General features: G+C 39.2%; 1 protein-coding gene across 1 annotated transcript; it reads left to right on the forward strand.

Annotated features, from left to right (window-relative positions):
• Positions 1-2,443: 2,443 nt before the first annotated feature.
• Positions 2,444-12,479, forward strand: LOC118779741 (serine/threonine-protein kinase/endoribonuclease IRE1-like). The gene is made up of 12 exons (XM_036531969.1): positions 2,444-2,786; positions 6,880-7,122; positions 7,417-7,653; positions 7,884-7,962; positions 8,971-9,160; positions 9,440-9,539; positions 10,061-10,257; positions 10,860-11,001; positions 11,206-11,333; positions 11,641-11,755; positions 11,898-11,965; positions 12,215-12,479. The coding sequence occupies exons 1-12, from the start codon at positions 2,777-2,779 to the stop codon at positions 12,401-12,403; spliced, it is 1,698 nt and encodes a 565-aa protein (XP_036387862.1). The 5' UTR covers positions 2,444-2,776; the 3' UTR covers positions 12,404-12,479.
• Positions 12,480-13,435: the final 956 nt, after the last annotated feature.

A 13,435-nucleotide genomic window follows, 5' to 3' on the forward strand; every position in this document is an offset into this window, starting at 1 on the left:
TCTATATAAATATGGACTGAACTTTTTCCAGAAATGTATTTTTGTTGTTTTGTAACTAGCTTCTTGGTCCTGTGTATTTTGATGGGCTTGATTTAGGTTTCTTATTCTCTGTATCAGCAACACTGCTGCAACAATACCGTAAAATCCAAAAAAATCTAGTGTCTGAGCATTTCTGACAATGCAGAAGAAATCTTTCTTTTTTTGTCTCATTGTAGAGGACACAAATACAGCTTGCTTTACAGTGGCAAAATGTATGATTACCATTTATTTATGACTACAGTATCCACAATTGGGCCATAAAGAGAGGGCACAGTCAAAGTTGACCATGTCATTTTGATGCTGATAATTTGTTTTATTGTACCAATGTTAAATGCTGCACAGAGATTTGATACTGTTGTAATTAACTTTGGATTGAATTTGCATTTTCAGAGTATTACTGTATTTTGCAACACAATTTTATCATTTTGGGCAACTTTTTTCAGTTTTTGGCACGATGATGTTTTGATGAGATGAATCATGCTTCACAATATATAAATAACCTTAACTGGAGTTTACAAGCCTCAAGCTGAAGCGCTTCCCATTGCTTCCACTGGATTAATGCTGTGTGTCTTCATGTGCTTCTCCTTACGCTGTAACTCTTATTACGTCATAATGAGAGATGATTTGTTTGATTCAGTATCTTTGAGGAAGTGAGTCACTTTTTAATTCTTTGACATTAGAGCCTGTTCCTAGGAAATCCTTGGAGGGATCCCAGAGGAATGTTCAGAAAAAAATACATGAACCACAACCAGAGCCGCATTAAACCTCCCCAGGGCCCAGGGCTAACATACCTCCGGGGCCCTATGTCCACAATTTTCAACCGGAAAACTAAAACCCAAGAAGCAAAACACGTTATTTGAACCAAAACCAACATCTGATTTGGGTTGTATTTTGGTGTTCAACAAAACCGACGTCCACCAAACGTGTTTATTGACACCAATGGAAGGAACCCAATAAGAAATGTGGCCCACAACAATCATCTTGAAAATATAATAACCAATTTATCTACTGAAAAAAGGTAGAGATACTCAAAACATCAGCATTGTGTGCATTATCACTTCTTAACTTTCCAGGACAGTCCCCTACTATGGGTGATAGTTTTTATATAGATTTTTTCTGCAGATGTCAAACAATAAAAGTGTGAGAGAACTATAGCAGTGCATGCAAAAAAGCTTTTTTTAGCCATGCCTTCTTCAAGGTCCTTGTCACACCTTTGTGTGCCAGACCTGGTCCCCACAGCTCCTCCATACCTACTGGTAGGTCTCCTTTTACTCCTCCTGTGCATTTTAAACTCACTTAGTTCCTTATTTCATGGAAATATTGTTTTGGGGGAATTTAAGCAAAAATTAACTGGACTGGGAAATGAAGGACAATGTAAAACATGGATTTATTGAAACCATGCAAGAGAAGTGCATGCAGATAGTTAAGTAGTTCCATTTCTTTCATTTTGTTCTGTAGCCTATATGTCTTAAATGTCTTTCAGTTTGTTCAGGGTCTTTTCTTCTCTGATCACAGGATGACTCTATCACTGTTGAATCTGCTGATTGGCACATTCAAAAATGCCATATTACAGAAAAATGTGACACTTACACAGCATGTAAAACAACATTCCAACATTAAAAAATGAATGCCATATGTGAAGTGAAATTACAGTACAGCAGTCATTTTTACTTCATAATAGCCAGCATTATTAAAAAAAAAAGATTACAGGACTATATCACAATGATAATTCTATTTATTTCAGTGAGCTGGTGTATCAGATCTTCAGTCACTCACTGACTGAATACAGCAGTGTTCAGTCTGTAAAGTGTGTGCGGAATTGCAGGGGGATCATGGTGTTCAATTCATATTGATAAGTATTATAACATTATGGTAGAATACACTAAGAAAATAGCATCATAGCAAATAAACAAATAAGTCTAAGCCTGCGTGTTGTTTGCACGTGCACATTTTAACTCCTTACTTTTTTCTTTTCTAATAGTGTGTAGGCACATCGGTATTGACACCATAATCTGATGGTTGTCTGTTGCATCTCAGCAACAACTAAAATCAGCAGCATTTTGAGATCAGGTGGACATTCAGCAAATATAGGAAATAGGAGGTCTGTGGTGGGGTGGGGTGGGGAGGGGTGGTGGTGTCACAGACTGATAGAAAGGATTTAAATTGTCAATGTGAAGCAGTTGGTGTAGCAGTGAGGTATAAAGATAAAAGCATAGCCTTAAGAGCAAGAATCTTTAGTGAGACATATTATATACAATGGAATCACTTAAAACTACCCTCTCAGTGGTCTTCCTCCTACCCTGCCTTTTCTGCCAAAACCCCACAGAGGGTGTATTTCCTGTCTATGCAGGATCTACGCAGGTTCAGCAACTGCATGCATGTTAATGTCAGCATACTTCCTGGTTCAAAGTCAAGTATTCAAAACATGCATGGCCTCTCTGAACTGGAGTTTAGATGAAAGTATATGGAGAGTTTAGATTTAAATGGAAAAGACCACACAGCTGCCTTTGGGGACAAGCGGCTGTTGTAGTGCAGAACAGCACACTTAAGATTACAAGGCTGTGAACAAAAACTTTGTCAGGCTGTAACTCAGACTGACCCTCTAGGTGTACTGTAGGCTTATTTGCCTGTAAATACTTGTTTGCATCTCTGCTGCCTTCAAGCCATTTTAATTATCCTGGAAAAAAAAAACCTGGACGATCTCTTCGAGGATTGCCACCGTTTCAACTAAGAGGAAATGGATTACGGTAAGACAAACAGCAGTGGTATTTGGACGGACTTCATAAACACAAGTTTTCTAATAGCACTCCTTGTTGTTACTTACAGTTATGGGATACTTGGGTACATTTTTTCAATACGTGTGGTACATGTGTCTATTTTTATTTGAGTTTTTGCGTTCACATTTATGGAGCATCCTGTATCGAGCTACCGTGAAGAAGACATTTTCAGAGCCAAGTGTCACGAGTCCGGTAATACACAATGATACACCTCTGCTCATGAATTAAGTATGCAATGTTGGACAAAAATGGAATTTAGGTCTCTGTCCTACTGCAACCGCAGTGTGCATTGTCCTGAAGTTCTTGTTTTAGTTTTTATATTTAATTACGTTTAGTCTTGTTTATTAGTATTTAGTGCTGAAATGAACTAAAAACGTGAACAAAATGGGGAAAACTTTCATGCTTCCACATGGTCCTGGCGTTTCATGGAAAGTGAACACTATGTGACTGAAGCAAGGAAAGACTTTCGGTTAGATTAATGGTCACATTCGGCCCGCGTTGCAGAATGTATTAACGTCTGTGAATGGATAAATTCTTTAGCAACGCACCGCTCTGAGAATGTATGAACTTGCATTCGTTTTCACTCTTGCAAATATTTAAAATAAGTGTGAAGGCTCAATCACACTTAAAATAACGGTAACTAACGATGTTTAAAAATATATAGAGAAACCGTAGTTCAAATTAATGCAGCTAGCCTTAAAGCAACGGCAGACATTATATGATCTCAACCACCATGGCTCCCCACCATCCGAGATACTCTCAGACTATGATGATTCGTTCATTTCCCCCCGTTTCCTTCAATTATTTCAGTACCTCTCGTTCCCTGAATCTGGTTCAGTTCGTTTAGCGCGTGTCCTTCTCTGCCCATCTGGTGGTGACTTGACGATACTCTGTTTTTAGATTTAAGATAGCCTACCTCGAACCTAGATGACAAACTGTGTCATTAAGCAGCAGGGCAGATGACATGCCGTTTAAATGCAAATGGATACGCAGACGCATACATGTCAATCTATACGGAATGTCCGTAAATTATACGGATTTTCCCCCCATTTAAATTGCTTACGGATACATAAAATCATACGGATTATATTAAAAAAAAAAAAAACTTGGTTCAAAATTTATGGCGTGCTACTCGTTGCGAGAACGATAAAATAAAGAACAACAACCGCATGCTTGTTTCCTGAAGTCTCGCAATACTTCCTTCGTCACATAGGGCGCCTGTGGCAGGAAGTAGCTTTGGCTCCCGTAGACCTACATGCAAAATTCACGACTTTTTCAATGTGATTAAATAACTTTACCCTGTCTCTATAATGTCGGTATATTTTTTTTTGCATTGTAGCGGTCACACACTACAAAATATATTCCCACCAACATGATCACATGAGTAACTTTAGAGATTTATTTTAACACGGGTTTCCCCCCTTACAGACAGCTGACCTCATGAATGTGTCAGCCAGCACACAGTCACTGACCGTTTTGACTAGTTTCGACTTAAATTAACATATTGACTGCCTCTAGCCATAGATAAAACATAAAACTTAAACATTGGGATTTCGTTTCTTATTAATATTACAAGCATTACTCTCCGCTATATTACTGGGGATCCGTTGATATGTGGCTAAACTACTACTTAGCTGCTAACGCAAGGTAACATTACTAGCCTACTCCATAGAATCATATGGTTTTCCCCGAATCGGACACGTTACCTTTACATTTTTTAAAAATTGTAGGCGCACAGAATCGTTACTGTAGACAGATATTATTTAATATACAGAGATGACCCATGGTGTGACATGATCCGAATGTAGTAAACAACTTCAAACAATAGCTGAGTGAAGCCAGTTATTTAGTATTGTAGTGCTACTTATAACTTTACTTGGAAACATTGTTGATTTGTTAATAAAGTGTTAATATCTAATTCATTTTGTTGCGATTTATACATCCTAAGGATTTCTATGGATTTTATGGATGTTTCCAGAGGGTGATACAGGTTGGCATCCGAAGGGGTTGACATGTACACAGACGTATACTATTACTAATACTACTACAAATAATAATAATAATAATAATAATAACAATAAATAAATAAAATGAAGCCATTTAAAGCAATATACTGTTATTTAAAACTCTTTCTTTCCTTCCTTTAATTCTACCAAATATTTAGCTACATCAGTGAAGACCCTGAATGATGATAGTCTTCAATGAAAGAGAGTTGTCTCCATGAATAATAGCATATTGATACACTGCAATCGCTTAAAAGCACAGGTCATACAGTAGACACCCCCCTCCCCCCTTCAAAGTTGCATAAAGTGGTCAAGAGACATCAATAAAAAATAAATAGATACTGATAGGCTTATCATGTAAAAAAAAAATATGATTCACGCATTCACTAAAAATAGCAAAACATCCACACTTAATTTTAGAAACATCTATTGTCATTATTAGGTATGGTAATCTATGTCTAGACAGTAATGAATAAAGATACCTTTCATCGCTTCGTTATTAGCTATTTGAATCAATCACAAGAAAGATACGTTATTACAATGCAAGTCACATTTCACTGTATTAACTTTGTTCTGATCAGTCTGCATGCTCACTACACTAACGAGAAGATAAAACAAGATTACAGCCCTAATCAAATAAACAGCTTCACCGTTGCAAATTGGTTCTGTAAGCTCGTTTTTAATGGGCTAATATGATGTCATGAAACAACCGTCAACCTATATATTCCTTGCTGAAACTTCTAGGTATAGGCCTGGTTATAGCATAATAACACTATAGTTTACCACCAAAAACTCAAATAGGCATGCTGCAATCTCAGGTATAATCTCAGGGTTTTTTTTCCCCATAACAGAGCAATTTTTTAGCTATGCATTAAATCGTATAGTATGATCTGAAGTCGGAGAGGGAAACATACTGAACAAACTGAATGAGATTCACTGAATAAGATATACTGAAAGAACCGAACAAGATTCATTGAATGAGATGTACGGAAAGACTGAAGTAAGTGGACGAACTGAACGCATCAGTAGTAACTCGGTCATCTGAAAAAACTGGATGAACAAATAAAAAGTAGGCACTGAACTGTGTCCTAATTTTCTCAGTGATAGGGAACATTTTTACGTTCAATCACTCTACTAGTTATGATACACTGCCTGGACAGTAGCCTGCCCCAATGTAATGTTTGTCCACTCATGGTCAGTTTTTTTAGATTTCTATTGCGTGATATAGTTGTCACTCAAAACATATTGGTGCAATTGCCTGACTGGTGAGTCAAATGAACAAATCTTTTAGAATAGTCAACCAGAACATACAGTACCCTGGAATGATTCATTCAAAAAGATTTGTTCCTTCATTAATTGCACAACACTAGTTGAAAGTGAAGTGCTCTGGTCTTCGGACAAGCTGTTATTGTAGAGCAAGATAAAGCACAATAGAAATGGAGGAAAAACACTCTGTTTTCCAGCCACAGGCATTCACCAAATAAAATTATTATTCAAAACAACAAGTGCAAAATATCAAACTAAAGCAAATTAAGAAAGAAAACAAACTCCCTTTTCAGGCTTTCTGTGAACACAGATTCGAATTGGCTCGTTCCCAGGGCTTTCAATGTCCTCCTTAGTTTTGGTTCTTGGTCTCGCTCTGTCTTTTGTTTTTCTTTCACTGAGAACAAAAGAGATTTTATAGCCAGCACACCTTGAAGGAACTACTACCTTTGTCCCTTGGAAGTGTCCACCAGAACACAGAAAGGAGGGAACAAATGACACTTACCCTTCCCCACAGTTAGTAGAGTGTAGTTGTCATTCTCATTCATCGTTGAATCAGGAGACTCTTTGTGTTACATTATCTTTGATCAAATATATCACCATTACGTAAAAAAAAAACACTTCATTTACAGAGACCTCTTTAAAGAGTTCTGCTTTTTGTGAATTATGTTTATTTCTGACATTCAGTCATGAGCTATTAGAAAACAAACATCAGAATTCAGTGTTTCCATAGACAAAGTTTGGTGACACAGTACACAATGTTGTCCTTACCCTCTCTCGGTGCTCTGCCCCTCCAGCTGTGCAGTTCGTGGAACGCCATCAGCCTGAACTTATTCAACGTGTCACTCTGGTGGATCCCATAGTAGACAAACTGCTCTCGACGAGAGTGATCTCCAATGAGATGTATGCTAATATCCGTGCAGCTTTCACCAGCCAGGACAAAATGAGGATGCTGTACAGTGTTCTGCAAAGCAGACAATCTAAAGCTGCCTTTTATGAGGCACTGAACAGAGACAATCCTTACCTTGTTCAGGACCTGGGTAAGTGCATCTCTTGTAACATAGCAGCATTCCTCAGACTTGTCCCCATCTCTCTGGGGGCCTCCTTAGAGCTTAGCTAGGTCGCAGAGGCTTGATCTTTTGCATCAAAAGGCCAGGGCAAGCAGTTCAATGATGCCCATTCACACATATCTGAATTATATTATAATAATGCACATTATGAACATTGTATTAATGTGTTAAGATGATACCTGCTGTACTTGATGATACTTTTCTGTAATATCTCTGCAAGATAAATGTTTGTTCCCTCCTACCTCTGTTCCTCTCTCTTCCTAGCTGTTCCATTTGTGGACAAACACAGGGATGAACTCAGTGTGCACATGGATTTAAAATCTACAGCTGATGAACTGAATTCCCAGGGCCACACTGAACTGAGCTTTAAATTCGAGAAGGCTCTGACCAGATCGAACAACACCACTCTGTCAGATGTCCTTAAAACTTTAGACGAACCAGAAAAGGAATTGTTTTACACATCTTTGAAGGTTCAGAATCCTCATCTTGTGCAGAAGTTGGGTAAGTTGGGTTTATAGAGCCCTGAAGATTGTTCTGACATCAGTAAAGTAGGGCAATAATCACAATCAAGTAATCAGCAATAATAATCAGCAACTCTGTAATCATATTTAAGCAGGTAACTTGGTTTATCAAAACCAATGACTAGAAATAGATGGTTCAACATTGACTACAGATTTTCAATTATGGCTGTCATATCATACCCTCTACATTTTTGTCCACCTCTCTCTTAGATATGCCAAAAGGCTTTAAACCTCCATTATTTGATGGTAACATTTTAGGAAAAGGATCTGAGGACACAATAGTGTACAAGTAAGTCAAATATCTGTATACTGATACTATGAGCTACTGTACTATTCTATTTGTAAATAAATCTTTAAAATGTCTACAGCCCCCATGACAGCTTGGGTTCACATGCATCAGATTGAACAAAACAAATCAATTCTTAATGCTAATAATAATAACCACAACAATAATAATCATTATCATCTTAATACTATTAAGTTAAGAATATTATTTAACAGCATTCAGTTAACTGTTGATTAAAATAGATTTAAATTGAAAGATTGAAACATCACTGAATACCGAAAGCATAAAAAGCCATACTGTTTAATTAGCCACTGGTTGATATAGCACCATCAAGCAGGATGATTATGGACCCCCCAGTGGCTTAGTTGGTAAAAAGCACTCGTTCTGAGAGTAGACTGAGGGCCCTGGTTCGAACCCAAACGTGTCACTAGCTGACAGTGACCGGGAGCTCACAGGCGGAACACGTTGGCTTCGTTCCGCCGGGGATAGGGGTGGGTACGTCGGCAGGGGCTTCGGTCCCATTAGCAACAGCGACAGCGACCCATTAGCAACAGCGACCCCTGCTGGTCGATCGGGTGCCTGTGGTCCATGTGCCAAAGCTGTATACGAAATGTGTTCCTCCGACTGATCTCTGTGCTAGCTTAGCTTGTGGATCGCAGTGCGAAAAGAAGCAGCGGCTGACATCACATGTTTCGGAGAAGGGCACTTGCTTGTCCACGCTCTCCCGGATTGACAGTGGGTGTTGTGCAGTGGGACCGAACATCGATGCTGACAAAATTGGTCATTCCAGAATTTAGGGGAATTGGCCATTCCAAACTGGGGAGAAAAATGGAAAAAAAGCAAGGTGATTATGTAGCAAGCAAATTTAATTGTGAAAATTTTTATTATAACCTCATGCTTATTCAAAGTCATTCAGCCAAGAAATCATACTGATGAATGAATGCTGGCATGTAAGTGATTTTACCCCATGAGTTGCCCTTTTACAGTGCCATTTCTCCCTCTGTGATACAGAGCAAAGTTTGATGAACGTACAGTGGCAGTAAAGAGGGTGAAAAAAAAGTTGGTCAAAATTGCCTTAATCGAGTTGGAGTTGCTGCGGAAGTTAGATGGTCACCCAAATGTTGTTCGCTATTTTTACAATTGGGTGGATGATAAATACCAATACATCATCCTTGAGCTGGCCTCTTCCACTCTGAAAGAGGTACTGTATCCGTTTACTTTTATCTTAAACCTCAATGGTATCAATGGTTAGATGATTTATCATTCTTGTTGCACAGAATTCTTTGTGCAGAATCAAAGAATTTGCTTAGAAATCCATCATTATTGTCATACTAAGACAAGTATTTATACATACACTGTATGTGTACTGTAGCATACGTAGCAATGAGCATTTTGAGGTTTAAGTGCTATTAATGACCTGTACTATGAACTGTTGCATTGACATGCTGTCATTTGATATCAAATATATGCTTTTCCTCAGTACATAGAAGAGAAAGACAAGCGGATCTCTGAGCTGGATCCTGTCTCTTTGCTTCAGCAGATCATGTCAGGACTGGCTTACCTACACTGTCATAAAATTGGTGAGTTAATGCGATATGACAAATTCATGACAAGAGTTATAATATTCACAGAATATTAGCCAGCACTCTCAAAATATGGAATCAGTTTGACCCCAGACACAAAGAATTCATCAATAAGCTATTCTTTTTCATCCACAGCCATGTGCTGTTTTATACACTACAAATTCCACAGGTCACCACAGGAGAACCATCAATCAGGACATGTGGTTCTTCACTCTGTAATGCCAGTTTAGGAACCCTTAGGCTGTTATAATTGTTTCACTAGTCATCATTGTAATATATTTTTACAGTTAAGGAAAATTCAGTGTAAATAGTTTTAGTTGGCATATAGCAGTTCTTAAAGGCCTTATCCAGCAGTCCAATTGTTTTGCTTTGTTGACAGTTTTAACAGTTAAGCTTTCAGCAGTTTTGGGTAAATAGGAACAATACTTGTTTCCAGAATGTGTCTGGATCTTGGCACTACATGGTCAAAAAGTGTGACGCTTTCAGCACTGTGACTGACATGCTCTCTCTGTTCCCAGTGCACAGAGACATAAAGCCAACAAACATCCTGCTGTCCCAGCCTGACATTAACGGGAACATTAAGGCTATGATCTCTGACTTTGGGCTTGGGAAGCAGCTGGATCAGGACAAGAGCACATACAGTAAGGGATCTGGGTCAGTGGGAACCTTACACTGGATGGCCCCTGAGGCACATGAGAGTGAAAGTGTAAAGCCGGTGAGTGTTTGCATGTTGTCTCTTCACATTTTACATTAATGTATGTGCATGTGCATGTCTGCATATTCTGTATGAACCGCACAGGAAGTCCCTGACGTGTGACGACTCACTGTGTTTGTTGTGCCTGGACATCTAGCCCAGCTCATGTCATTGTTTTTTTTGAGTGATTTTCCACTCTATGAAAGTGACTTATGATATGATGAATTAGAGATCATATATGGAACAAAATATGAACAGACCCTTTAAAGAAATGGTGACCAGCACCTCCCAGGCATCTCAGCCAGTTATGGAGTATGCTCTACAGCCATACAGCTGCTTTGAATCTCATCTGTGTCATCCATAGCATAGAATCCATAGCAGCAGTTTCATTCCACTGGGCTAGGGTGGGTTTTGTTGGCCACATTCTGCTATTCCCTAGCGGCTCATGAGATACCTGCGAGTCACTTGGATGACATCAGTGGAGATGTGGCTATCATTCAATCAGTTTTTGCTTCACTGTGGTGCACTGTGGGGCTTTTAGGATGAAAAATAGCTGGTGGTTATATGGCTGCTTTGTGGGCATTTCACATTAATTTAGTCACTCTGTCTCTGTTTTCTTTTAGGGGTATAGTGTTGACATCTTCTCTGCCGGCTGTGTGTTTTACTATGTGTTGTCTGAAGGAAGCCATGCCTTTGGCAAGAACATTCTTAAAAATATCTTCACGAGCAAGCATGAACTAGACAAGCTGAAAGCAGATGTCCACCGTGAGTATCCCATACTCAAATACTTAAAAAAGGCATTTTGGATTGGATGTATTCCCTGCGTTCAATGCTCTTGGGTTATAATTGACACGGGAAACAGAGCTAGAGATGACAGAAATCTGCCGAATATTACATACATCCTTCTGAGTTCAACAGAGTGAGGTGTCTGATGCCCTGAACTGACAGAACTTTGTCCACCTTGACCAGAACACGTTCTAGCCAAACATCTGATAGTCCGCATGCTGAGCTTTGAGCCCAAGAGCAGACCCACAGCAGAGACCGTTCTACATCATCCTCTTTTCTGGGACTCCTGGCAGCAGCTGGATTTCATGCAGGTAGGTACTGCATCCAGGTGCATTTCCTCCAAATTCATCTACAATCTAGCAATTTCTGAAAGACTAACCCTTTTATCTTTCTGTGCCATGCCATGCATCCAAACAATGCGGTAATCTGTTGAAAAATATCAACATATCATTAGGAAAAAACTCTACCTGCCTCTGTGGAAGACTGGTTTATATGTTTCTCTGCACGGATTAGTGTAGTTTCAAGCAAGAAGAAAGTGTCCGAGCATCGCGGTTATGAGGGAAGTGTGTATGTGTCTTTCCAATGTATCCCCATACTGTGCTGTGGTTTCCATTGCAGGAAATCAGTGACCTGTTAGAATATGGAAAAGATACAGTGACACACCTGGAGGAAAACAGTGCAGATGTGGTTAAAGGAGACTGGACCAAACACATCACTGATGGTCTGATGGAAGGTAATGGCACATCTCCCAGCACAACTCATAACTATAACCTTAAACCACTGATCGCAAAATCATCTATTTTCTCCTTTTTACATGCATACTGTATATGTGTGTACGGATGAAAACCTTGACTCCTCTATCCTGTCTTAAACAGATCTTCAAAGGAGGCGTCGCTATGATGGATGTAAAGTACAGCATCTCCTCCGTGCCATCAGAAATTGTGTAAGACCAGCAACCTTGCAAGCTAAACCACACAAACAGCACACATACACACAACACACATATACAGTGTGTGTTACCGTGACTAATTGAGAAACATTGTAACACAGTGGCATGCATTTCCTGAGGTTATGCAAAGATCAGGGCTATTTTATATGGCAACAGCAATTGGGCAGTGTCTGTACAATGGTAATACAGTATGGTGGAGTCAGAATAGTGAATGAATTCTTATGCCATTTCTCATTGTGACAGAAACACCACTACAGTGACAAACGAAAGGAGGAGATGGGCTCGATTCCTGAGGGCCTTGTGTCGTATTTCACCACGCGATTCCCGACCCTGCTGCTGCACACTTATGAAGCGATGATCCACTGCGGAGTCGTCCCAAAGCTTCTTCCACAAAACCAGAGCTCGGGTAGACTCGTCATCACTGAGCCCTGACTCCCCGACCAGGGCTTTTCAAAGAGCTTGAACTGGGAGGGAAATACAATGAACTGAATTAATACAATAAACTGAATTATTTGGGGATAAGGAAAAAGAAGAAGAGAAGAAATCAGATGTGTTCATGTGTGTGCTCTGCTTTAGCCAGAGGTAAAAACAACTACATTTTTCTACTCTGAATGGTTTTATATATACATTGTTTCCTATTTTTGTATTACCGTATAGATGATATTCACTTCAAGTGTTCTTACACTGTCTGTTTTGATATTTTTGATATTGAACGTTTTTTATTCTGTTGTTGTCGGTTCCCCTTCGTATTCTTGTGGGCCCAGACAATGGCAGGATATGACATATGACTGTTCAACAAAACAGGAGGGAATCTAAGAAAGGTATATAACAGAATATTAAGTAAACATGGGGCTCTTGGAAGGCTCTAGAGAGGGCATTACAGTACATTCTTTTCATTGAATGGAATTTCCAGGTGAAAAAAGAGCATTAAAAATGTACTCAACACAAAGGAACTGCATACCTCATTGTTTTGTGTGAATGTGTGTTTGTGTATGTATATCATATATACACATACACTGCTGAAGACGGAGTATATATTATGGAGAGTATATATTATGTGTTTGTTGTAACTTTACTGGAGTTTAATTTTAGTAGAGCTACAGGTGAAGCTGTTGAGAGTAACCACTGCTACATCTTCAGGTTAGTGTAAGATGAGGCAGCAAGCACAAAGCTGAGAGGAAGTCAGGTAAGGCACATTTAAAAAAAAAAGAGAAAAGCCTCTGTGAAGGTAAGTCTGCACCTATGTTTGGTGAATACAGTATTAGAAGAGTGAGTGTGATAATGTATATGTGAATGTGCACTTTGAAGATGCTTGATTTCCATGTATAGCCTTACCCATAACAGATCTGTATTCTATCCTTTTAATGACATTCTGAGTAACTCTGTGTGTGTGAATGTGTGTGGGTGGGGGTAATTCTGTGTTTGGGTGGGTGGGTGTTGCATGTGTGTGTGTCGGGAGCCGCA

The sequence above is a fragment of the Megalops cyprinoides genome, chromosome 6 (assembly GCF_013368585.1).
Source record: "Megalops cyprinoides isolate fMegCyp1 chromosome 6, fMegCyp1.pri, whole genome shotgun sequence".
Classification (NCBI taxonomy): Eukaryota; Metazoa; Chordata; class Actinopteri; order Elopiformes; family Megalopidae; genus Megalops; species Megalops cyprinoides.